Here is a 24,937-nt window from a genome sequence, read left to right on the forward strand (position 1 = left end):
GGCGGACGCCGGCCGGGTGGGCGGCGTGGAGTGCGCGAGCCGGACGCCGGGGGCTTCGGCGCCGGGCAGCCCGACTCAGCGCGCTCGGCTGGGAAACTTCTGTAGGCGCAAGGCCGGAGCTCTGCGCAGGGTCGGGGAACGAAAGGTAAGGAGGGGAGCCCGGGGGCGCCTCGGCTGCCGCCTTCCGGGAGCTGTCCGCACCCTCGCACCTAGCGCGCTTTGGTGCAACTTTGCCGGCGCGACTTCTACCCCGGCCCCGCCCCAGGTTGGGGGCTACGAGGCCGCCGACCCCCCGGGACCGCCTTTGCTTCGCCGCCCTGTGCCCCGCGCTGCCAGCACCGCCGCTCCGCTCCCGGCCCCGCTCCCGGCCCGGCTCGGGCCAATTCGAGCCCCGGAGTCCGGGTGGCGCCGCTCGCAGCTCCGCCGGCTGAGAGTCCGCCGCTGAGGGCTCCGCGCGCACCAGCCCCTGGCAACTCCAGTCGTCTGCTCTCGAGGTGAATCTTTCCCCCAGATCTTCTGTTTGCCCCCCTCTTGCCCAGGCACCCTGGAGCCCAAAGAAAGGGGCCAGATTTTCGAGGGAGAAAAGCTGGTCCAAGGGACCCTGACAGTCTTAGGGTTCGTGGGGAAGTGCAGCGGCTGGGAGTTCCTTTCCCTGTCTGCTAAGGGCCTGACTAGGGTCAGTGTTTTCACACTGAGTTGGGGACACGGGAAAGCTGCCTCATCAAAGGTCAAGCTGACCTGTTTTCTCTACTTGGGGATCCACCTTGGGAAAAAAAGGAAGGAAGGAAGGAAACAAAACCACCAAATTACCTAATCACCAAGGTCAGTTACAGAGGTATAATACATTGTGAGGGTCTGTATTTTAGGAAAAGATTAAAGGCACAGAATCAAAATACAGTAATAGGGCTATGCCCCCCCCTCCAAAAAAAATGTTTTAGCCAGGAAACATTTTTAAAATATGAAAAAGTTCTACATGTGACTTATAAATGGAAAAGCACAATTAGAAGCCCACTTTTGAACGTAATTTAACTTGATTTAGTAAACATTTAGAATGGGACAATCTTCCTTCCTGACTTTTTATTCTAATTCTTGTACATGGGTTTGAATTTGCAAGCTTGGACATAAAAATTGAATTTTATGGAGCCTTAAAAAATTATTGGTCCCTGTTCATAGTAAGGTTTGGTGGTGGCTATTTTCTGTTCTTTTTAATATTAGGGAGTATTGCGTGGTCATATTCCTTGCATGACAGGACAGTAACCTGGCATTGTTCTTTGAGCCAAAAGTAAACTAAACAAGAACTACATGAAACTAAATACAAACAAAACAAAAATTAGATCTCCTTCCACATTACAGAATGAAGAGGTCTAGCTGATCTCAGATGATTTTAAGGCTCTTTTCCTTCCCCGAAGATCAGAGAGTTTAGGATAGAAATACAAACTGAAATGTAGAGTAAGATATTTTCTGTTCCAAAATTTTATACTCATAAACTGGGAGACACTGGAGAAATGAGTTTCTTTCATCTCAATAGTGTCTCAAAATAGCTGAATCATCGTGCATCCTGTGCTTCTAAATGGTGACATTCTTTGCTTATTAAATCAAAACATGTGCTGGAAAACCAAACTCCCAGGCTTCTTAACCACAAGACTGACTAAGCATTGACACATTGGAGCATTCACGTCTGCTTATTTTGAAACAGTCAAGATCAAGAATGGTTATGAAGTATTGGCTGTAGTATATGAGTGTAAGAACACATCAGCAACATGGCAGGCAAGAAGTTTCAAAACTGCTTTGGAAAATATCCAAATGATGGATCGATCTGCAAACCTGCAAATTGCAGTTGAAATTGGTTTTTATAATTATGGTTGTTGGCCAACTGAGATTGGGAACTATAGAGAGTAAGTCAGAATTGACAAGAGTATATTGAATCATTAATTAGATTTTTTTTTTTTTTGAGGAAAAGGGAAAATGTTTCTGTTACCCAAGTAGTTACAAGAGAATGTCTTAAAGTGAAAGTTATAACAAGCATTTTTATTTAAGATTTTATTTATTTATTGGTTATAGAGAGAGAGACAAAGAGCACAAGCAGGGGGAGGGGCAGACAGAGAGAGAAGCAGGCTCTCTGTTAAGCAAGGAGCCAGATGCGGAACTCGATTCCAGGACCTGGGAATCATGGCCAGAGCAGAAGGCAGACACTTAAACGGACTGAGCCACCTAGGCATCCTATTATAGGCATTTTCTAAAAAATTAAATAAATTACCGAAAGTTGTTGACCTAGAGCAATGCTGGATCACCCTCTGACCCAAAGAATACAAAGACTGATTCACACAGACCCAACATGAGACCTTCTCATTTTGTTCTTCTTCACTTGTATTCTTCAACAGAATAATAAACTCTGGTGACTCTTACACACACTATGAAATTGGTTCTAGAAAGATAATCAACTGGCTGAGCCTAGACTAGAATCTTCATTGCTCTGGGCCTCATTTTTCACTCCAGACCATGCTGATAAAACCACTGAGGTTGCGGAGGTGTTGTGACTCCTGAACAGGTCAGTAAATGGAAGACCTGGTGACTGGCACGTTGTCAGAACACAACTAGTCATAATTTTCCCTGTCTCCCTAAGTAGGTGTTTGTTGATTGACTGAACAAACTATAGGATGAACAGTAGGTACAGTTTTTGCTTTTATTTATTTTTTTTTAAAGATTTTATTTATTTATTTGACAGAGATCACAAGCAGGCAGAGAGGCAGGCAGAGAGAGAGGAGGAAGCAGGCTCCCCGCTGAGCAGAGAGCCCGATGCGGGGCTCGATCCCAGGACCCTGAGATCATGACCCGAGCTGAAGGCAGCGGCTCAACCCACTGAGCCACCCAGGCACCCCCAGTTTTTGCTTTTTAATTCAAAAACTCTGTGTAGCAAAATCTTGATAATAGTTGAGTCTGGATAATCAGTATATGGAGATTTACTATCTAGTATTTTATCTATCTTTGTATGTGTTTACTCATAAGAAAAAGAATTTAATCATGGACCTGGAAAAAATGCATAAGATACATTTCTAATCTTGCACTGCACTTTAAATTGCAATTTTAAAATTATTCTATATGGCTTGGAAGGATAGACACAATTATATATAAGGAGTGAGTGGGTGGAGAATGGTACTTGAGAATAATCCATGGGGATCTTCAATTTCTGAGGAATTTTTTTATTATAAAAAAGACTTTTGGGGCGCCTGGGTGGCTCAGTGGGTTAGGCCGCTGCCTTCGGCTCGGGTCGTGATCTCAGGGTCCTGGGATCCAGTCCCGCATTGGGCTTAGCGGGGAGCCTGCTTCCCTCTCTCTCTCTGCCTGCCTCTCCATCTACTTGTGATTTCTCTGTCAAATAAATACATAAAAAAAAAAAAATCTAAAAAAAAAAAAGACTTTCAAAATGACAATGATGTTTGTTATTGCTGGTCATTGGGTTCATGGATTTTAGTACTTTGAAATTTTTGTATTTAAAAATTTTCAAATTAATATAAAATCACCTTATTTTATAAAATTGTTATAAAGAATGCAAACAATACAGATATATACAAAGACAAAAGTAATGTATCCCCCATTCAGAAATCATCATCTTTAACATTAAGTGTAGATGGTTCCATGTCTTTCCTTGCATTTGTACAAATAGAAGGATATAGATCATGTATTTATTAATACATATGTATTAATATGTAACATATTACTCTGGGGACACAAATAATGTGTATAATCTAGGGTTGGTTTGTCTAATTGTTTGTGTTCAATCTTTGATGGACATTCTAGAAAACTAGCTTGTTTGAATTTTCATTTATGAGACTTTAGACTATCTCTTAAAATATAGTATTTATTTAAAAATTTAGTATGCAGGGACGCCTTGGTGGCTCAGTGGATTAAGCCTCTGCCTTCGGCTTGGTCATGATCTCAGGATCCTGGGATCAAGCCCCACATCGGGCTTTCTGCTCAGCAGGGAGTCTGTTTCCCTCTCTCTCTGCCTGCATCTCTGCCTATTTGTGATCTCTCTCTGTCAAATAAATAAATAAAATCTTTTTTAAAAAATTTAGTATGCAGTAACTAACTTTAAATGAGTCTTACATAACTTAGGTTTATTTGCATATAAGAGATATTTTTAGCTATTTAAAATAGATCTCATAATTTGAAAGTAAGCTTAAATTGTATCAACATTTGAATTTCACTAAAATGCAAGCTCCAGGAGGGCAGGGATTTATTGAATTATTGCATATTAATTAACAATATTTTTCTGGCCATTTGAAATTTCATGACACAGTCAATTATGTTATACTGTTTGTTTTGAAATTAAGCATCATGTCAATGCAAGGGAAATATTAGGGAACAATTTAAGCATAGCACAGATTTTTTGCTTGCTCGTGGATCATTTACTCAACCAGAATACCAGATGAATATATTAAGCTATAACCTGCTGACTTGAGCCATATAGGAATACACAACGCACAAATACCCGTACACCTGAAACATCTGCCAGCTACCTTGGTTCACCACAGGTCATCCTGCAAGAGTGGGTTCTGCTATTTATTCTTTTGCAGTGGCACACTTTTCTGTATAAAAACACAACCTTCAGCATCCTGAGAATGTCTAAGCATCTTGATTCAACATGTCAAATAGTGCATACAAAAGGAAAGGTTCAATAATGAAGAGAAACTTGAAATAATCAAACATTTCAAAGGATCAGGAGAATATGTATATTTCCAGAAATAAGGGATTGGCCTACATTGCTTATCCACAGGCAGTGCTGCCACAATAAAAGGAACATCTATGGTTGGAATAACTTCCAAGTGTTACAAGTCAAGAAAAACAAGACCGAAAGAAATAGAAGAAATGGAAAGATTGTAGAGCATGTGGATTGAGGACCAAACAAGAAACAGTCTCCTACAATCAAAGAGAAAGCTCCTATCTCTGTGCAAACACCTTGAAAGGAAATCTCCATACCCTGCAGAAGTGCTCCTTTTACCACTAGTGGTGGCTGGTTTGGTGGTTTCAAACATCACTGGCCCTGATGTGTGGTCCACCTGGTTTATCTGGCCAGAAAAAATGAAAAAGACTCTACCCAGTTAGCTAGATCACATGAGCTTTTAGGCATGTGAGAGAGAAACATGAGAACCTGAACTACATAAACATAGAAAGGTGAGTTCATTTGCTGCATATAGGTCACTTGGAGGAAAAGGAAGTGAAGGTGTCTACCTTTGATTCATATCAAGAGAAGACCATTTAATGGATCCATGGATCCGGCTTGTCTTGCATTTTTCATCATGAATGTCTGGTGAACTTACTGCTTGACATGATAGCAGCTGCTCGAAAGTGAATGGCCTGCTTGTGCCAGGATTACTGCTGTTTCGTCAGATTGAGAATTATAGGACACTGATTGGTCCAGCATGGGTCCACCATCCCATTCCTGTGTTGCTCAAAAAGTTGTAATTTCTTTTTTTTTTTTTTTTAAGATTTAATTTTTTATTTCACAGAGAGAGAGAGAGAGAGCACAAGCAGGGGAAGAGGCAGAGGAGGAGGGAGAAGCAGGCTCCTGCAGAGCAGGGGAAGCCTGATATGGGACTCCCATCCCAGGACTCTGGAATCATGACCTGAGCTGAAGGCAGTGGCTTAACCCACTGAGCCACCCAGGTGCCCCCAAAAAGTTGGGGGCAAAAAAGTTTTGGGGGCAAAAATGCCACCCAGGTGCCCCCAAAAAGTTGGGGGCAAAAAAGTAATTTCTTAAGAAGACATTTAAATTCACTGAATCTAGAACCGAAGGGAGAAAACAAGAATGTTATTGATTTGTTCCAGTAAGTCCAGATATTTAGATTCAAACTGTACATGAAGCAGTGTGTCATTATTTGCATGTCTGTCTGGGAGTGATTCTGAGCTCTATCATTTGTGTATCCTTAGGCAACCTCCTTCACGTCCCTGTACCTCAGTTTTCTCATCTGTAAAACAGGGACAATAGAACTGTATATTTCAAAAAGTTGTAAGGATTAAATGACACAATATTTTAGTATTCTTAGAAACATGCCTGGCACATAGTAAATGCTTAGTAAATGTCCAGTGCTGGTAGTAACGGTGGTAGTAGCAGTCATAGTAGTAAATGAGGTTCAAGAAGATGGCAATGAGATATTGCATTAATTCCCCATCGCTCAACTCATCTGAATGTCATGGAGTCACACAATGAGAAGAATTACAGAGCTATTTATTTGAGTTTCTGTAGTCTGTCTTTTGAGTGTTAATCTCTAGATGTGTCTGAGACATCAAGTATTTGCCCTATGCATATGGCTTGGTTTTGCAAAGAACTAAGCTGGAAGTCACCCAAGGAAACTTGGTATTCCAGGAATTTTGGAGATTGTATATGAATGACATAATTATTCTGGAAATTGCCCATGTGTCCAAATGCTTGACAGTGTTGGGTGTCTGACTCCACTAAGAAGAACCTGTAATGTATAGCTGGGAACCACTGTGAATTTACATGTAATTCCCAGGGCCGTTCTTGGTGTCTTGTTTTCCAGATACTATTCTTCAAAAGTATTACTGTTCTTACCTGATTTTCCTGATTTAAAGCTAGCAAAGATTTCATGTCTTCTTCCAACTCCATCATAAAATGCAGATTATTAGATTAATGAAAGTCTTGTATAGTAAGTACTCATAATTGGGTGTGTGTATTAGTTTCCTACTGCTTTATAACAGAGTACAACAAATAGTGGCTGAAAACACCACAGACTCATTATCGCATAGTTTTTGTGGGTCAGGAGTCCAGGCACAGCTGAACTGGCACACTGCACTCCTCGTTTGGAGTCCAAGGCCCTCTTCCAAGATTTTCAGGTGGTTGGCAGAATTCAGCTCCTTGTTGTAGGACTGATATTCCCGTTATCTTGGTCACTGTTAGTTGGGGACTACTTTCAGCTCACAGAGACAGTCCTTGGGTTGTGACCCCCATAAGCAGTTCACAGCATGGTATCTGCTTTCTTCCAGACCAGTAGGAAAATGACTCTCTAAGTTTCCCTCTCTAGTCCTACAATCTTATATAGATTAATAATCACAGGTGATTATTCTAGCACCATTTGCCATGTAATGTTAATCAAGAAAGCCTCTGTCCCATCTCATTCACAGATCTGCCACACTCAAGGAGAGAGGATTATAGCATGTGTAAACCAATGAGACAGGAATCTTGGGGGCCATCTTACAATTTTGCCTATGTGATAAAGTGAGAAATCAGACACAGCAGCAGGTAATCAAATGGACATTAGCAAAGATATGAGAATCAGAGAAGTCCGGTGCGGGCTGTAGGCACATTCTTTAATTTTCTCGAGTCTCAAGAGAAGCCAAGTTCTCATAGGTATGGAAGGTCAAAGGCATATTCCAGCCCAGAAGCCTAGTCATACATGAAGAAACTCGTATATTATATGAAAACAAAGGCTGGTATAGACCCTGTGGAATCCAGAAGACCACAATTCAATCTCCACTACAAAATTTATGAGATTATCTGTCTGGGATTTCCAATGTATTCCATGAGGTATCATCAGAAGATGAAATGAGAAAATGAAACAATGGGATATAGTTGCTTGGGAAAGTGTAATTCTCCCAAGGCAAAAGGAAAAAGTAGTGACTTCCTTGGTAGGATAAAGAGGCCAAGAGCTATAGTGAGTTTGGCCACCACCTATGTAGGCAGAAACCAGATGGCGACATCTATGCCATGGATAACATCTGATGATTGTAGCATGTGAATATTGTAGCCAATATCATTTACATTTATATCAACTCTCTGTTCTTAATCTTAGATAATTCTTCCATATTTATACACTTCTACATTATACATATGCACTGTTTGCCCAGTGTCATGCCAAGTCTTTTTCATTTCCTTTCTCTGTTAGTTGAGAGGCTCTAGACCAGCACTGTCCAAGAGAAAGATAATGCAAGTCACATACGTAATTTTAAATTTTCTAATAGCGACATTGAAAAATAAGACATGGGCAGAATTAACTTTAATGTTTTATTTAACCCAGTATTTCTAAAACATAATCATTTCAGCCTATAGTCAATATAAATGTTATAATGACATATTCTTTATCTTTATGCTAAGTCTTTGAAATCCACGTATATAACACATCTCAATTCAGGCCAGCCACATATGGCTAATGGCTACCATATTGGACAGCACAACTCTAGAGTTCTAGCTAAGGCCTCGGCTCATGGGCATTTAATTTCAACTCTCATTCTCTCTGTGCTCACTTTCTAGCTCCTCTTGCCAACCCCAGGCTTTCTTCAGTATTGCCTTGCGCAATAGGAACTATTAAATATCCCTCTGTCCTGCCTATTTTCTGCTGTGAACTCTGCAGGTATACCAAGAATATTCGGTTAATTGAGGATGAAACTGTGTTCCCCTTTCCTCTGGTTTCTTCCCAAACTTTGGGATATCTTAAAATTCCAAAGGGTCTTCAACCCTTCTTTGATCCTCTGTCTCAAGACATTTCTTCCTTTCACTTCTCCCTCACAGTAGAATATATGCTTTCCTGTCTTTCTATGTCCAACATCTAAATCATTGATTCAGGTATTAGATCTCACTGGGGCTTCTTACTTTTTCCAAAATTATTCTGAATACTGCATTTACAGCTGGGCATTGTTATCCTTATCAGTCATTGAACGTTTATTGAAGACTCACCCTGTGCTAGACAGAGGGGAATTCCATAAATATTTCCATACACACACACGTAAAATAATCAACCAAGGGCACCTGGGTGGCTCAGTTGGTTAAGCAATTGCCTTCAGCTCAGGTCATGATCCTGGAGTACCAGGATTGAGTCCCACATCGGGCTCCCAGCTCCATGGGGAGTCTGCTTCTCCCTCTGACCTTCTCCCCTCTCGTGCTCTTTCTCTCTCAAATAAATAAATAAAATCTTTTTAAAAAATAAATAATCAACCAATAAAGCTGACATATGACCAAATATATATGACCAATGATCAATATATATATAAAATGGTCAGTATAACATAACATATGATGGAAGCCATGTTGACAGATAATAAAGGCCATAAAATTTCAGAGCTAGAAGGTGCAATTCAGGCCACCCTGTTAAGGAAAGCCTGCTGCAAAATATCCACAAGGCTTGCGCCCTCTTGGAATCATGAGTGGCAAGGAAGGAAAATGCTTCCCCACCTGAGCAAAGCATGGGAATGAGAACACACAAGGCAAAATGTGCCTTTCCAGCTCCTTCAAAATAGGAATTAAAATCAGATCCTTTACCGTACAGGCTGTTCTGGTGTCTCTCAACCTCACCATCCCCCAACAGTTCTTAACCCTGGTTGCTCATCAGAAAATGCCAGTGCCTGGGCCTCACCACAGTCAGTAAGTAATTAAGTGAGCAGTCTCTAGAGTGGTGCCCCAATCATAAACGCAGTGTTAAGACCTGCAGTCTGAATTCTGTTCCACTACTCGGCTCTATATTTGAAGCCATGCTAGGGGAGTTCCTGGGTGGCTCAGCGGGTTAAAGCTTCTGCCTACGGCTCAGGTCATGATCCCAGGGTCTTGGGATCGAGCCCCGCATCAGACTCTCTGCTCTGCAGGGAGCCTGCTTCCCCCCTCTCTCTCTGCCTGCCTCTCTGCCTACTTGTGACTTCTGTCTGTGAAGCCATGCTAGGAAAAGTCTTCTATTCCTTACCACATAGAGTCATGTTATTTTAGAGCCAAAAGGGACCTCACATTATTTTGTCCACCTTCCATTTTACCAATGAGGAAACAGGTCTAGTAAGATTAAAATCACACAGCTCTTTAGGGGCACGGCTAAAACTAGAACTTTGCTTTTAAGTAACACTGTCAGCCGAACCGAGCAGACGCAGAATGGAGCACTAACACCAGCACTACTGGCCCCGGCAGACAGTGACGATCAAAAGCACAAGAGTAACCAGCACAGAAGGACAGCCAGTGGTCAGCCAGGAAGGAACAAAGCAAAGGTCCGGCAAACAAACAAGGATAATTCAGAAACCATGCAGGAACAACGTAAAACAATGACCTTCAAACTTGAATGTGCATCAGAATCAACTGGGAACTAATTGGAAGGGCATCTTCTTGGGTCCCTTCCAGGCTCAGCAATTCTAGGGTGGGGCCAGGGAAGGGACAGTCTAACAAGCCACCCGGGTGACACTTAACATCAGTGACTTGAGGATACCTGCTGGGAAGCACTAAATACTAATCTGAGGTACAAGAGTAACATTGTCCTCCAGGGATGGCTTCTTGGCCATTGGAAAGTAAAGACTCAAGGGTGGGTTGGTTATGAGGGTACCCCTACCAGCCGTAGGAGATCAGGACCTGGATAGGGAAGAACAACTGAGATCACCCCTGCAGGAATAAGTATATTTAGAATTTGAAATTTAAAGTTGGGTAGCCACCGACAGTAACATTTGTATTTGCGTATTGAACTGTAATCCTCTGGGTGAAAGAAAGCTTTTAAAAAACTGAATTCTCCAAAAGGCTCAGCTTTGTAAAAGACAAGCCACAAGTACGGCGACACCATCTCTCTATTATTTTTAAATTTGCCAAGAAGTTTTAATAGAGATTTCCTCATCTGAATCTTTGAGCCCCCTTTAGAGTGGACCGAATAAGTGATACTACCTCTGCTTGACTGATGAATAAACATGCCTGAATTTATCTAAGCAACAAGGAGGGAATGAATGCTTACATTCTCTAAACCCGGCTACTGTGGAAGCAGAATAATAAATGTGGTGTAGTCTGTGAGCTTCGGAATCAGGCAGGACTGTGTGGAATGTTAGTCCCCGTATGAGCAGGGGGCCTGAAACAATTTGCTTACCTTCTCTGGGTTTCGATTTTTCTCATCTGTAAGATGGAGATGTAGTACCCTCCCCAGAGGGTTGTTGTGAAGGTTAGGTGAGGTAATTTCTAAATACTTCTGGCAAGTAGGTCCTGAGTAAGTATACCTCCTTGAGAATAAGTAGAGAAAACCAGCTTTAAGCAAATGATTATTTTTGCATATGGAACACATACCAAAGTTAGGATCTATTCCAATTAATGAGTAGAATATTGATGGCATTTTTATCTTCTGGGTTGCCTAGCAACCAAAACTAACGCAATACCACAAGCTACGAGAGTTGTTGTTTTTAATCAGATTAAAATTCCACTGCTCTTAAGGAACTCAATTTCTATGAAGACAAAAGGATTCCCCTATGAGTTTGGAGCTGTGCCAGACGTTTAAATAAGCAGTGTCCCACCTCCTCAGTGATTTTGTACCAAACTTCCTTGGATGTTGGAATAGTCCCTACTTCTTTTCCCCTGGGTGACAGAAGATTTTAGATCATCCATTAAATCGGAGAGAAAATAGGCATGGAGAAGGCAGCCTGCTTGCCCCTGGATAGCAGGGTACTCAATCAACGCTCCCCGAGGGCCAGAAATACAAAAACATTTGTCTTTGCCCCTTAAGAGTTTCAGAAGCTAGGAGAGGAAGTCCGCCAGTGTTGAATAATAATACAGCAAATTATTTCACGAGTGCCTTTGTAGGTCTATCTCCCTGGCTCCGCGGTGAGCATTACGGATGGAGCCGTACATGTGGATATGGGAGGTCTTAAATATTTGGTGTTAGGATTATTATTTTCCTGGCAAACCAATCCGGACAGAATATCCCACTGTGTCCCAACACCTTCATATCCGATTCCCAGCCTTGAAAGGTGACCCTGCGTGCTGGTGAGGGCATGGCATTGAGCGGACTGGGACTCCTACCTCGCCACTGGGACTTCCTGCCTCTCTTACCTCAAGCCCGTGACTTGGCCAATCTTGTGCCCTGCTTTTCTCATTTGCAAGCAGGGCAACGAGCCTCCCTCACGGCAATGAGTCTAATGCAATGAGATATTAAACGTACAAGTTTTAAATAGATAAACCCAATTTCAGAGCTAGTCTTAATCCGTTGGTCCCAATTCTCCATCATATTTCATGGATCATGCTCATACCTGCCTTTAAGGTTCCTCTCTAACTTATTCCTCTATAACTCAGGGTCTTACAATCTAAGGAGTAGAAAGGGGGGAGCTGGGAATTATTGTGTTTATTTGCACTTAATTTGTGTCTCCATCATTTGTCCATGTGCTCATTTCTCTTGCGGGGAAGGTGGGCTTTGTTGCTGGAGAATCTATTGTGCTACTTCAGCATCTCAACGTTTATTTACCCAAAAACGGGACTTAAGGCCTCCAGACCTTCTAAGCAGGCAGCTGGCTGATGAATCACGTACAGTCAGAGAGTGCTGCTGGCACACATCAGAGGAACACTCACGCCCGTCACCTGCCCCTGTCAGTTCTTTCTCTTCTAATAAAGTACATCTGTTTTGGTGACTGAATAAAAACACACCAAGTGGAGAAAGGCTGGGTGTGGAGTAATTTAATCAGGGCAAGTCAGCACTCCGTGTTGCTGTGTGGAGTGATACAGGATCAAGGATAGGAAGATGATTTGGTAGCAGCTTCTTGAAACAGAAGCCGCTGGAAAGGACCGGAAGCACAGTTCCTCTGATGAGCACAATGGGTCACCCTCCTGGAATGCAGGTGGCCCAGTCTGTCCCCCAAGTCCCGATCGTCAGGGGACAAGATTCCCAGAAGCTCCCTTCTGCATTGCCGCATAGGTTTTACATGGCCCTTCTCTGTTAGCATCATTTTAACATTTTGTTGAGGATTATAAATTTTTAAGGAAGTTCAAACCGAAGTTCAGAGCTCTGCCAGCAGTGCTTTTTAATATTGGCTTTCGCGGCTGTGTTAGGTATCCTGAGGAACTGATTAATTTAAAATACCCTAGTTTTAAAAGTGAAACAGCAGGGAGACTGACATTTGCAGTCTGGTATTCTGCGGTTCTCACTACTCATTGTATTTTTTAAAAAATTTTCTTTGTTGTGAATATCCAGTAGTGTATAATTCTGTGTTGCGCTTAAAGAGGAGAAAGTAAACACTTTGAGGGTGCTGTTCTACCCCGACTCACATCATCTCACAGAGTGAGGGAGGAGGCACGAACTAGGGGGCACGGGGGGGGGGGGGTTAAAGTACATTTGAAAGTAGCTTTAGTACAAATAACAATGCAAGTTCTAGGTCTGTGTTATTTACTTTTTCTTTTTTTTAATGATTCAACTGGTGATGCTGTTAAAGGCGTTACTTGCTGAGGAAAGGATCCGCTATCCAGGATGAAGAGCCAGAACTCCAACAGCGGCTCCTTTACTTCCATTTCTAGTTCTGTTGGTGATTATACTGTTCCCTTTTTTACTTCAGCCAAGTCATTTTCACCTCTCCATGTGTATTTTTTTTTCTATGAGACAAGATCTGTGATATTTGATATTTTATTAACAGGTGTTCTGGAAATGATCTATCTCAAAAATAAAGGCACTAAATATAGCTCTTAAGTTCAAGGCTTCTGAATGTTGTTATGGTTTAAAAATCCAGTCTACTGAATGCTTCACAGTGAAACTACTTATTGTTAAGAAATCTGGGGTAAATGATACATATCCTACAGCTCTATCATCCCGGGTGAATCTCTCCTGACTCAGATCACACATTAGCATTTTTACCATATGGCTCAAAGGGTAGAGAATATATGTGCAGAGGAACAAGTCAGTAACATTTTTTGACCATCTGGTAAATAAATGTGTAAGCAGCAGGAATTTTAATATTATTTATTTAGTTATATGGGTGCAGACTTTAACTTGAAATAACCTCCAATACAGTAAGGTAGATCTGAATTTATATGTCTCAAATAATTTTGATCTAATTCATGAAACAGAATCCTGGTCTACTCGGTGTTCTTAAAATCAGACTCCTGACAAGGATAGAACTAGAGGGTATTATGCTGAGCGAAATAAGTCAATCAGAGAAAGACAATTATATGATCTCTCTGATATGAAGAATTTGAGAGGCAGGGCGGGGGATTGTGGTGGGGGTTAGGGAAGGAATGAAACAAAATGAAACAAGATGGGATCGGGAGGGAGACAAACCATAAGAGACTCTTAACCTCAGGAAACAAACTGAGGGTTGCTGGGGGGGTGGGGGGTATGGATAGGGTGGTTGGGTTTTGGACATTGGGGAGGGTATGTGCTATGGTGAGTGTTGTGAAATGGGTAAGCCTGATGGTTCACAGACCTGAACCCCTGAGGCAAATAATACATTATATGTTAATTTAAAAAATCAGACTCCTAATTACGTGTTTCTCGTGTTTTTTGTTTTAGTAGGGCTCCTTACAGTGCCTCATTTAAAGTCTTTTTCATGAGAGGCCCCATGATTGGATCCAGCCTCCAGGCTTACGGGCAAAAGTTCTGCTCTATCCTGACCCCTGGGTGACCTGAGATAAATTATTTGGCTCTCGAAGCCTTGAATTTTTCATCTGTAGAGAGTGAATACCATTGTCCAACAGTTCTTTCTCGGAGGGTGGGCCACGAAAGGCCATGGATTGGTGCATCAGAATCATGTGGGGGGGTTGCTGTCAAGATACTAACACAGGCCCTACCTGTAGCATAGGCCCTCAGACAGTCTGACTCAGTATGCCTGCACAGCGTATGAATCTGCATTTTTAGTCATTGTCCCAAGAGATTCTGAGGTACACTGAGCTATTATTATGAAGACGAGTTGATGAAAACACCTAGCTTTCTAGCAAATATGTAGTTAACAGCTAGGTCTAACAAATATTAAAATTTTGGGAAATAATTTTTTATTATTACTAAACATAACCCTAAAACTATACATGTTCTATCCTAGAAACTTAACAGCCTTTGTGCCCTCTCTGTATTATTCTTTTTAACTAGAGCAAATATATAATTATGTCAAAATAAAATGTTAAAATACATTCTAACTTCATAGAAAATAGGATACCAACTTGAATAGTAATGCTGGGGATTCAGTTAAATATACCCCTCAATTTTCCTTGTCTAATTAGATCCTTCTTTTTTTTTCTTGTCCAGGAAACTGTAAAATATCTGTGGACTAGATCTTATGAACTTAAAGTCTAGTCTGTGGACTAGACCAGATGAACTTAAAGAAGCTAGCCTGGGATTTTTAGTGTTTCAAGATCTAATCACTCCAACCCCAGGGTCCAGGCTGTCTCCAGTTTTATAAGGACGTAGGGAAACTCTGATGATGGAAGAACAAAGGACTTAACTACTCGCTTCCGTATCATCTAATGTCAGCTGAAGAGTGAACCAGACAGAAGGACAGCCATGGAGAGAAACTCAAGTCTGTGGACGAACCTGATAGATGAGCACCCAGTCTGCATCACCTGGAAACAGGAGGCCGAAGGAGCCATTTATCATCTTGCCAGTATTTTATTCGTCGTAGGTTTCATGGGCGGCAGTGGATTCTTCGGGCTCCTTTACGTCTTCAGTTTGCTGGGCTTGGGTTTTCTCTGCTCTGCCATCTGGGCTTGGGTCGATGTCTGCGCGGCCGACATATATTCCTGGAATTTCGTGCTGTTCGTCGTCTGTTTCATGCAGTTCGTTCACATTGCGTATCAAGTGCGCAGCATAACTTTTTCCCGAGAATTCCAGCTGTTGTACAGCTCCCTTTTCCAGCCTCTGGGGACCTCGTTGCCTGTCTTCAGAACAATCGCTCTGAGCTCTGAAGTGGTGACTTTGGAAAAGGAACACTGTTACGCCATGCAGGGGAAGACCTCCATTGATAAACTCTCCCTGCTAGTTTCGGGGAGGTTCGTACTCTTGGTCCTTCCTCTATAGTAGTGATTTCCGCTGTACAAGCTACTAGCTGGTGTTTCTTTTTGCTACGCTTTTCTATCTTAACGTAACACAGTCCTGGGCGGTTTTTAGCACTGTGAGGCATGAGAAACCCCTCGACACATACATGAGTCACGGACATAGGCATTTAGAGTATGTGCTGTTATTTACTCGAAGCAGGATATAATCTAGAGCCTTAATATTTCTTCTTATAAATTTGTCTGGATGTGCTATTTGTTTCCAAGCTAGTCATTGAGCATCAAGAACAGGATGGTGCCAGCTTCAATTAACAGTATACTCAATGTGGGCATCCAAAGTACTTTAAGTAAAAGACTCTGATGGGGTGTTCTTTCAAGTAATAGAGAACATTTAAGTTCTATAATGATCAATTTTTTTAGTATATTCTAGAATTGCCCACTTGCTAGAAGCGGGGGCATATATTTGTAGGTAGATAAATTTTGAAAACACAAGGTTTGGGGGAAGAAACAATAATGTTTAAATGTCTTTAAAAGCTTAAATATTTAGTCAACAGAGGTATCTACAGTGATATTCCTTTATATTCTGCAGTGTTTCCCTACTTAATTTAAAATCTGACTGAGTGCATTGAAACTTTGTCTTGAAGTATCTTGAAATATAATAAATCCATACAAATGGGCACATACCATCCATGTACACTTTGATGCACTATCTGATAAATTTTACCTAATATTCTAGAATCCCAACTGTGAGGAACATCTGTACATGTTCAATCTTACAGGAGATTTTGTCACTTACTGTAATGTATGAATTTAATATTTTAGCCTACAAAATTTTAAAAGCATAAAGGCCACCAGAGATCTAAAATACTGCTCCCTCCCCTTTGCCTCCGGTTATGGGCTTGCTTTCTCTTTCTCTCAAAAATGATGTTCTTTGTGTTTGGGTAGGATCAGAGTGACCGTTGATGGCGAATTTCTGCATTACATTTTCCCCTTCCAGTTCCTGGATTCGCCTGAATGGGACTCACTGAGACCCACAGAGGAAGGCATCTTTCAGGTAAGGGATAACTGGACTGCAGAGTGAGCACTGTCTCTTCCAAACAGATGTTTGGTTTAAAAACCGGCCACCAAGTAAAGCAGAACAATGATTTATATTCAACTTTGGAATGTACTTTGCAGCATGCATTGACTTCCCAGTTCTCTTGCTGATTACCGTGTCTGTGGAGGGCCAGTGACAAGAAAAAGAACGGGTTTTGTATATGGCAGAAAGAGTCCACAAAAGATGCTCTTCAATTTTCCTTTGCTTAGCTTCATATATGGAGATTAAAATATAATTAATTGAGATTTGACTATAAACAAAACACTGCCACTGACACAGTGTAGAGAAACACCAAGAATTATTGCAAAAATGAGTGATTCTTAAGATTTAAAATGCTAATAGATTTCAGTTGTTTTCTAGAAAAAAAAATAAAAGTGCTAAACTTAACCATCACTACTCTGCTGCTGTGTCTGATAATTTCAAAAGATACTTACTTCAGTAGTAAGAATCAGTGGATTCTACTATGGTATATTGTTTTCCTACAATGAATACATGTAACATATGTGTGTGTATGCAACTATAAATTCATATACATATGCAGAATAGGTAAATAAGTTCCATTTTGTGCTACAGAAATGATTAGAATTAAATATTTGTCTGCAGTCTTTGGGACTGACTTGGAAATACTTCTCTAACATTCGCCAACTTCATTATTTTTTAGTATCAAGTAGCTCTCGCTTCAGTAACAGACAAAAATACATCCACCCAGATTTTGAAAAAAGATGGATTGGGAATGGGCACAACGTTGTGATTGTTCATGTTATAAATTATGTATGTGCCAAGACATTTTGTAGTTTCTCCCCATTTTTACCCTATATTGTGAGTCAGTTTTTTTAACCCAAGAAATCAGCAAGTGAAAGTCATTTAAAATAAGGGCAAAAAAAAAAGGGGGACGGGGAGGCAGAACTTTAGTGGCTTCCTAATCTTTGTTTTTTATGTGGCCTTACACTTTTTTTTTTAGGTAACCCTCACAGCAGAAACTGATTGTCGATATGTGTCTTGGAGGAGAAAGAAATTGTATTTGCTCTTCGCTCAGCATCGTTACATCTCCCGCCTGTTTTCAGTTTTAATTGGCAGTGACATTGCAGATAAACTCTATGCCTTGAATGACAGGGTATATACAGGAAAAACATACCACTACGATATTCGGTTACCCAACTTCTATCAAATGTCAAGTCCAAAAATACGCAAATCACCCCTGACAGAACATTTCCGGAATTCCAAACGGGGTTGTGATAAGTGATATCAGAGTTGGAAGTTTTATAATCATAGAAAAGACCCTCTTTGTCATTCCCCAAATGAAATACAGAAAATTGCACTCACTATTATTTTTATAAATCAAACTCCGAGGCAAGATGCCACTGCCAGCTGTTTGACTCATCTCAGCTTCTGCATTGTGAATCAAGTTTACAAATTTCTCTGTATTTCTTATTGGAATAAATGGGGAGGGGGAAATGAATAACTGTGCGCAGTTTCTCCTTTTCTGTGTCAGAACTGGAAGAATGGAATATTGTGTTCTCAAATACTTCCTCAGATCTATTCAAATCTGATGTCCTGCCCTATTGAGTTGGAAACTGCTTCTCAAGCAGCAGCCAGAAAGTGCTCTCAGCATGAGAGTGGGCTGTGACTGTCCACATCAGTGTTTCCAGAACTGACTTTTGGCCACAACCTCTGAAAAAAGCAAGGTGGATTACTGTGGTAGGCAGCAATTATTTATTTTAAATGTGAAGTTGTTTACTATGACTAGAAAGTAGAATAAATGCGAGAGATGATCTGTCCATCTTGAAGGCTATTTTATTGCAACAAATACTTTATCAGCTCAATCTTTCAGTAACATTTTAAAAAGGCATTTCGTGAAAGACAAAGATGTATATTAATTACGTATATTAATTACGGAGTAAAAAGAATATTAATCACGGATTAAAAATACCCGGGAACAAATAGTAAAAACGTTGCACAGTGTTTCAGTCTCATACGGTTATAGCTGAAAGAGCAAGTGTGAATGGTCTGACTGGACAGCAAGGGACCCGTAGCGAAAACTCCACCCGCCACACAAACACGGGAGACCCTTTGACATCGTAAAGAAGAGCTACCAGACAGATGGGCAATCTGATCCCTATCTTCAGAAAACTGGTTCTCTAGAGATCGTGAACAGGCCACGTTCTTTGGTAGAAAGATAAATCATCAGACATTTAACCAATATGTATTGAGCACCTGCTTTGGCTCCCCGTGCTGTCCTGAGCACTAGTAATACCTCAGGTAACAGATCCCATACCTCAAAGAACTTACATTCCGGGGTGAGAGAGACCAATAAGACCAATAATAAAATAAAACAGAAAAACCTGGGGTTAAAAAGAGTGTCACCATGGAGGGAGAGAGATTAATTAGGGACGGTGGGTAGAATGGGGCATTGTCATTTTAATAGGATGGTCAAAGAAGGCCTGAATGAGAGGGTAACCTTTGAATAGAGACCTGAGGGAAGTCAAGGAGCAATCCATGCAGACACCTGGGGAATGGGCAATCTGGGCGAGCAGAGAGAAAGCAAATGGGTAGGCCTTTAGGTCTGAGCAGGACCAGCTAGAAGACAGCATGGCTACAACGGAATGAGCACTAGGGAGAAATGACAGAATTAGGGGCAGATTGGGTGGGGCCCAATAACTCACTATAAGGACTTTGGCTTTTATTCGGAGAGTGACCAGAAGCCACTGGGGAGTTTTAAATAGAAGGTGGTATGATTGACCCTATTCAATAAATTCAACTATCACATTGGTCAGCCTAGTGAGAACACACTAGGGGGGAAGGGGAACAAGAAGAGTGGACTTGGAAGGGGAGATGAGGGTTAAGTGTGAGATGCCTGTTGGGTCGGAGGCTCTGGGAATGCAAGAGGAACAACAGAAATGACCACTGGGCCGCCATCGTCCAGGCCCCTCCCCCTCCTTAACCCTTGACTCTCCCACCAAAAGGATGTATGCCCAGGACACCTCTCTAGAAGTAACCGGATAACTATGCAGGAAACAGGAGCATCAGGACTCCCCCATACCTTCCAATCACCAAATACCCTACCTTATATGGCTGTAAACCTATGCCCTGTCTTAACCCAGATAAAAGACTCCCCCAACCCACTCCCGGCACCACTTCCCCGACTCCTCTCCCGAGTCTCGGAACCTCTCGCCCAAGGACGCCTTTAATAAATCTTGCCTGGTGTTGTGTTTATCTCACCTGTAAAACCTTACAAGACACTACTAGACACTTAAATAGAATGAATAGTTGGATAAGTCTAGAGTTCAAGAGAAAAGTCTGGGCTAGAGATAAAAATCTGAGCGCATGTCACCTACAAATGATACTTTAAAGCCATAAGACTAGATGAGATGGCCAAGGCAGTAAGTGTAGTTTCAGAAGAAAACCTATTGGGAGGACTTTCCCTTGGAGCCCTCCATTGTTAAGAGGGCAGGGAGATGCGGAAGAGTCAGCAAAGGACAAGAGCAGGGGCAGCTAGTGAGGTAGGAAGAAAACCAGAAGCGTCAGGTCCTGGAAGTCAAGTGAAGAAAGTGTTCAAGGAGAAGGGAGCGATGAACCGTCTCAAACAGGGCTGACAGGTCAGGTGCTGTAAAGTCTGAGAAGAAACCATGGGGTTAAGCAGCATGGAGGTCCGCAGTGAACTTGACAGGAACAGTTTTAGTGCACTGATTGGGAACGAACACTTGACTAAAGCAGGTTGAGGGGAAAGGAAAGGCAAGAAATTAGAAAAGCAAGTACAAGTAAGGTTTTCGAGGAATGTTGATATGAAGTTTAATAGAAAGGAACGGTAGCCTGAGCAGGAAGTGCGGTCAAGAGAGAAGAGGCTTTTCTTGGTTGGTTGTAAGATAAGGGAAATAATGGTGTATTAGTATGCTGATGGGAATGATCCAGGAGAGAGCGGTGAATTGCTTGAGGGATGACCTTGAGCAGGTGAGTGATGATGGGATCCAGTGAACTTAAACAGGGACAGGGACAATCAATCATTAGGAAGAAGAGTAGGCAGAAAGTATGGGGGAGCGCAGTTGCTGGCAAATGAGAGATATACTAGCTTGTGGAAGTTTCCTCATGATTCTCTTTTCTCAGTGACCCAGGAAGCAAAGTCAGCAAGAAGGGTGGGGGAAGAAGTATTGGGGTTATGTAACATACATTATCGTTCTGTACATTAGCATCTGCTGCAAGTGGGACAGTGTGACAAGGTCTGAATCCTTAGTCTGGATGAGCTCCTGAACTCAGCCAGTTCAGCACGAACTAAAGGAGTAGTTGGAGGGGTTGGCTCCCAGCCCCACATGGCCATCATGGGCAGCTATTACGCAAGCAGACACAATGGCAGCTCTCTGCTGGGTACAACAGAAGGCCTTCAGCTATTAAAGTACAGAGAATCCTAAGGAGAAGCCACACCTTAAGTTAGTACCAGCTAATAATTTCACAGGTGTTCCTGACAGGAGAGCTTTCTAACCAGGAAAAACAACTGAGAACAAACCACAGAGAATATGGGATGTAGACTTTTGGTTCAAATCATGTTGGCAGAGGGAGCAGAAGAATTTTCCAGAAATTTTCCAGAAATCTAACCATTTTTAGGATGACGACGAAAGAGTACCAACAGAACAGGCTAAAGGGATGTTGAAAGAGGAGGTACGGACATGAACCTGACCTTCCTCCCACTTGTGCGTAGGGCCAGCAGCAGCCCTCCTCTGTAGAACGGACACATGACCATCCAACACCTGGTTTGCACCCAGGTGTTCTCACTTCCACAACAATACCAAAGTATCAAATCCCTCTACTAACCTCCATGTACACACACTGTATGTGTGGTTTGAAATGTCTAGCAAACCACAGTTTGCTCTCTCAAAATACTCTGATCACTTGAGACAGAAAGAAAAAACCACAGACACCAAAAAAAAGTACCCCTGAAGCACAATATCACAGTGCCCTTAAAATTTAATTTCTATTAGAAATTGGGCTCATTTCCATCTCAGCCTAATTGTCTTCAGCCCTAAATCCCTTTGATTTCTTTATCACTGGCGAAAGTACAGTAAGGTGAGGAACGGGTTGTTTCCTTGTGTTAAAACGGCTTTCTGGCTTTGTACACAAGCTCTGTACACGCATAAATAAATAAAGCACCTTGTTCAAAAGTATGAAGAATTTTAAACGGGGAAAGTAGAGCACTGAACCGAATGCAGAGCTTTTTGTAAGCCTGAGGCCCTTTGCATGCCCACGAAGCTGATCCTGGTCAAGAGTTGTCCTTATGACTTAAAGAACTGGGGTGACTGTAATTTTCTGTCCTAAATTTTGTGGTCGGAAATAACCCTAAGAAGGAGCCTGGGGCGGGGGGTGGTGGGAAGGAAGAAGTGGCTTAAAGTGAGCCCATGAACACTCCCCCCAGTTACCTAGGCAAGTTGCCAGAGGCTGCAGGCCCCGGTTGCTTAACCTTCACTGCAGTTGGATATTTGAAGGCTTCTCGTTCCCCTCAAGAGCTTGTCCTTTGAACTTGACTTCACCTCCACACAAAGCACCAGGAAGATTTGCCCTGGACTCTGCACCTCAAGGAACTCATGGTGCTAAAATTAATCCACCATAAAGAATACCGTGATGCTCTCTCAGCACTTACGGGCTGAGGAATTTTCTCTCCCCTTCAACAAAGGAGCAGAAGGCAATTCAGTTGCTCTCAGCTCATCTGGATAAGCTTTGGATGTCATTTTGTTACACTGCACAGAAGCAGAAGGACAGAATTGATTTGACAGAGCAGTTACTAAGTGAAATCCCCCAACCTAGCTGGCAAGAGCCAGAAGAAAAACATACTAAGCAGACAATACAAATTATAACAGCGATACATTATACACCATGTACTTGAGACTGCTGGTTTAACCAAGGACATAAATACACATGTGGCATTGGATTGCACTGACTGGGTTCCACATCGTGATAGGACACATGGTTATAGAAGAAATTAGCCTTCAAAAATGCTGCTCCCAAATTAATATTATTTTTTAGCAAATGACAGCTTACTGAAACGTGGCCATCAGTGAGCCCAGTTCCCTTATTTTTCTTCCTTCTACTAAAATTTAATACCTATGTATCAATAAAAAATAAAATGAATATTAGTATCAATAGACTTATAATAAAATACAAGTTCAAGTTGATAGAACTGTGTGTGATTTCAAGTTCAAAATCTTACAATAATGAAAAGATGTTGCAAGTCTGAAATATTACTTTAGCTCTTAGTCATCTGTGAGTGTTACCATCATTTTAATGCGGGATTGTACATTTGCATGTAACATCAGCACAGTTTCAATTTAATCTGAGGTTTTATTAATATGCTAAATTCGACTAGTTTTAAAACCTGCTAGCTATTAAAGATTGACAGGGAACTTTTTTTCCCCCCCGAAGAACTGATTATTTGTGTCTTGAACTATAGTTTTTCCCTTTACTCTATTTCAATTCATGCTTTAGTGATCCTAATAAATATAATTTTATTTTATTTATAGGATTCCAAAGCTATTTGTTTTTACATACTTTTACAGTAGGATTGTAGCCCCACTTGATATAACGTGAGATGCTTAGCATGATCTAACCTGTGATTATCACTCTTACTAAATATAAAATTATCTCCCAAATTATAGAATCACAAAGCAAAATCCTACATCGATTTAATACTTTATAGTTTACAAAGCATGTCCACATATTATTTCCTCTACTTGTTTCTTGAAAGAATCCCACTTTATGGGTAAAGATTAGAGAGGCTGGATTACAGTAAATGGTGACACTCAACTCCACCGTGTTCTTCCAAATCAGTGTGCTTGCATTTTGCACGCTACATGGACCATGGTGCTGAGTGACTTGAAGGGAACTAAGATGCCCCCAATCTGAACCAAAAGAAAAGTCAAAGCCAAAAGGCTAGTTATACATCTGCTGAATTTGTTGGTGACAGCGCAGGGACCTAAACATGAACCTTTCTTCTTCAGAACCATCAGCAACTCACTTGAGTTCAAATGAGGCTTATAAGTAACATGTGCAATTAAATGTAACCTTATTAAAATGGCTATATGAAAGAGCATGGCCCAGCTTCTCTGAAGAGTTTCTTTGTTTGTTTAATTCGAGAGGGAGAGAGAGAGCATGAGTAGGGGAAAGGGCAGAGAAAGAAGCAGGCTCTTGGCTGAGCGGCTGAGCAGACAGCCTGATGTGGGGATCGATCCCAGGACTCTGCGATCTTGACCTGAGCCAAAGGCAGATGTTTAACTGACTGAGCCACCCAAGCACCTTCTTTGAGGTTATTTAAATAAATTCTTTAAATCTGGGATTTGTCCCCTATCATTTCAAATATTCCCATGTCTTATTTGTGATCTCTCCAGAAATTTTACTGAGAAGCCTTCCTTATCTCAGGCCACCAGGCTTTATGTGCCATCACCCCCCAACATACAAGTAAATTAATTTAGTGTCCCCCCTGTAGTGCTGTTTCTCTCTCTTTTCAAAGATGGAATAAAATTATATGCACGGTGAAACTTTGTAAACAGAAACATCTTCAAATAGTAGCCAGTGAGGTCTCCAAGATACAAAAGATATTTTTCAGTGCAGTATAAGAGGACATTTGTGAAGAACAGGGTATTACTATGGGTAGGAATCGGGTCATCTGAGATCAAAGTTTAGTAAATGTATGAGCATAATATCTATATTTCTGAGGAAAGGAATTTTTTTTTCAAACTCTTCCTCTAGTCTATATCTGTTTGGGAACAGTGCCTAGTACATGGTAGCTGCTTTGTAAATATTTATTGAGTCGAAGGAAAGTAATTGCATCTGTTCTTGAATCCATATCTGAATTTTAATACTGATTCCCCCTCCCAGTTGGACTTTGACTATGCAGTGCCACTGGCAGTTTTCTCATGAAAGAAAATTAAAGACCTGTAATAATATTTTTTCTACATATCATTTTTTCTGCATGATACAGAACTATCCTATCTTTAACGTGACTTCAAAGCCACATTCTTCTTGCTGATGTTGAACTGAGTTTCAGCAATATTTGTTCAGAATGCACAGTTATTAGTTTTCAGGTTTCAAGATCATTCTCTGGGTTGAAAATTTGCAAGCTGATTTAGCTTAGAGTCTCTTTGTGTTGGACACATGTGATG

The 24,937-nt window shown here is 41.4% G+C and overlaps 1 protein-coding gene and 1 long non-coding RNA gene across 3 annotated transcripts in view; one reads left to right on the forward strand and one right to left on the reverse strand.

Moving 5' to 3' along the window:
* Positions 1-18,595, forward strand: POPDC3 (popeye domain containing 3). Of its 2 annotated transcripts, none has more exons than XM_059176986.1 (4): positions 1-494; positions 14,958-15,697; positions 16,646-16,754; positions 17,758-18,595. In XM_059176986.1, exons 2-4 carry the CDS (start codon positions 15,213-15,215, stop codon positions 18,037-18,039), a joined length of 876 nt encoding a protein of 291 aa, XP_059032969.1. In that variant the 5' UTR covers positions 1-494; positions 14,958-15,212; the 3' UTR covers positions 18,040-18,595. The 2 variants fall into 2 exon arrangements, with proteins under 2 accessions (XP_059032969.1, XP_059032968.1); XM_059176985.1 differs by having other exon boundaries at positions 1-145.
* Positions 16,752-24,937, reverse strand: part of LOC131833564 (uncharacterized) — an 18,872-nt gene continuing 10,686 nt past the window's right edge. The window contains exon 3 of the long non-coding RNA XR_009354529.1: positions 16,752-17,005. This is a non-coding gene — a long non-coding RNA (uncharacterized LOC131833564). The remainder of the gene's footprint in view (positions 17,006-24,937) is intronic.

This window comes from Mustela lutreola, chromosome 6 (assembly GCF_030435805.1).
Source record: "Mustela lutreola isolate mMusLut2 chromosome 6, mMusLut2.pri, whole genome shotgun sequence".
Taxonomy (NCBI): domain Eukaryota; kingdom Metazoa; phylum Chordata; class Mammalia; order Carnivora; family Mustelidae; genus Mustela; species Mustela lutreola.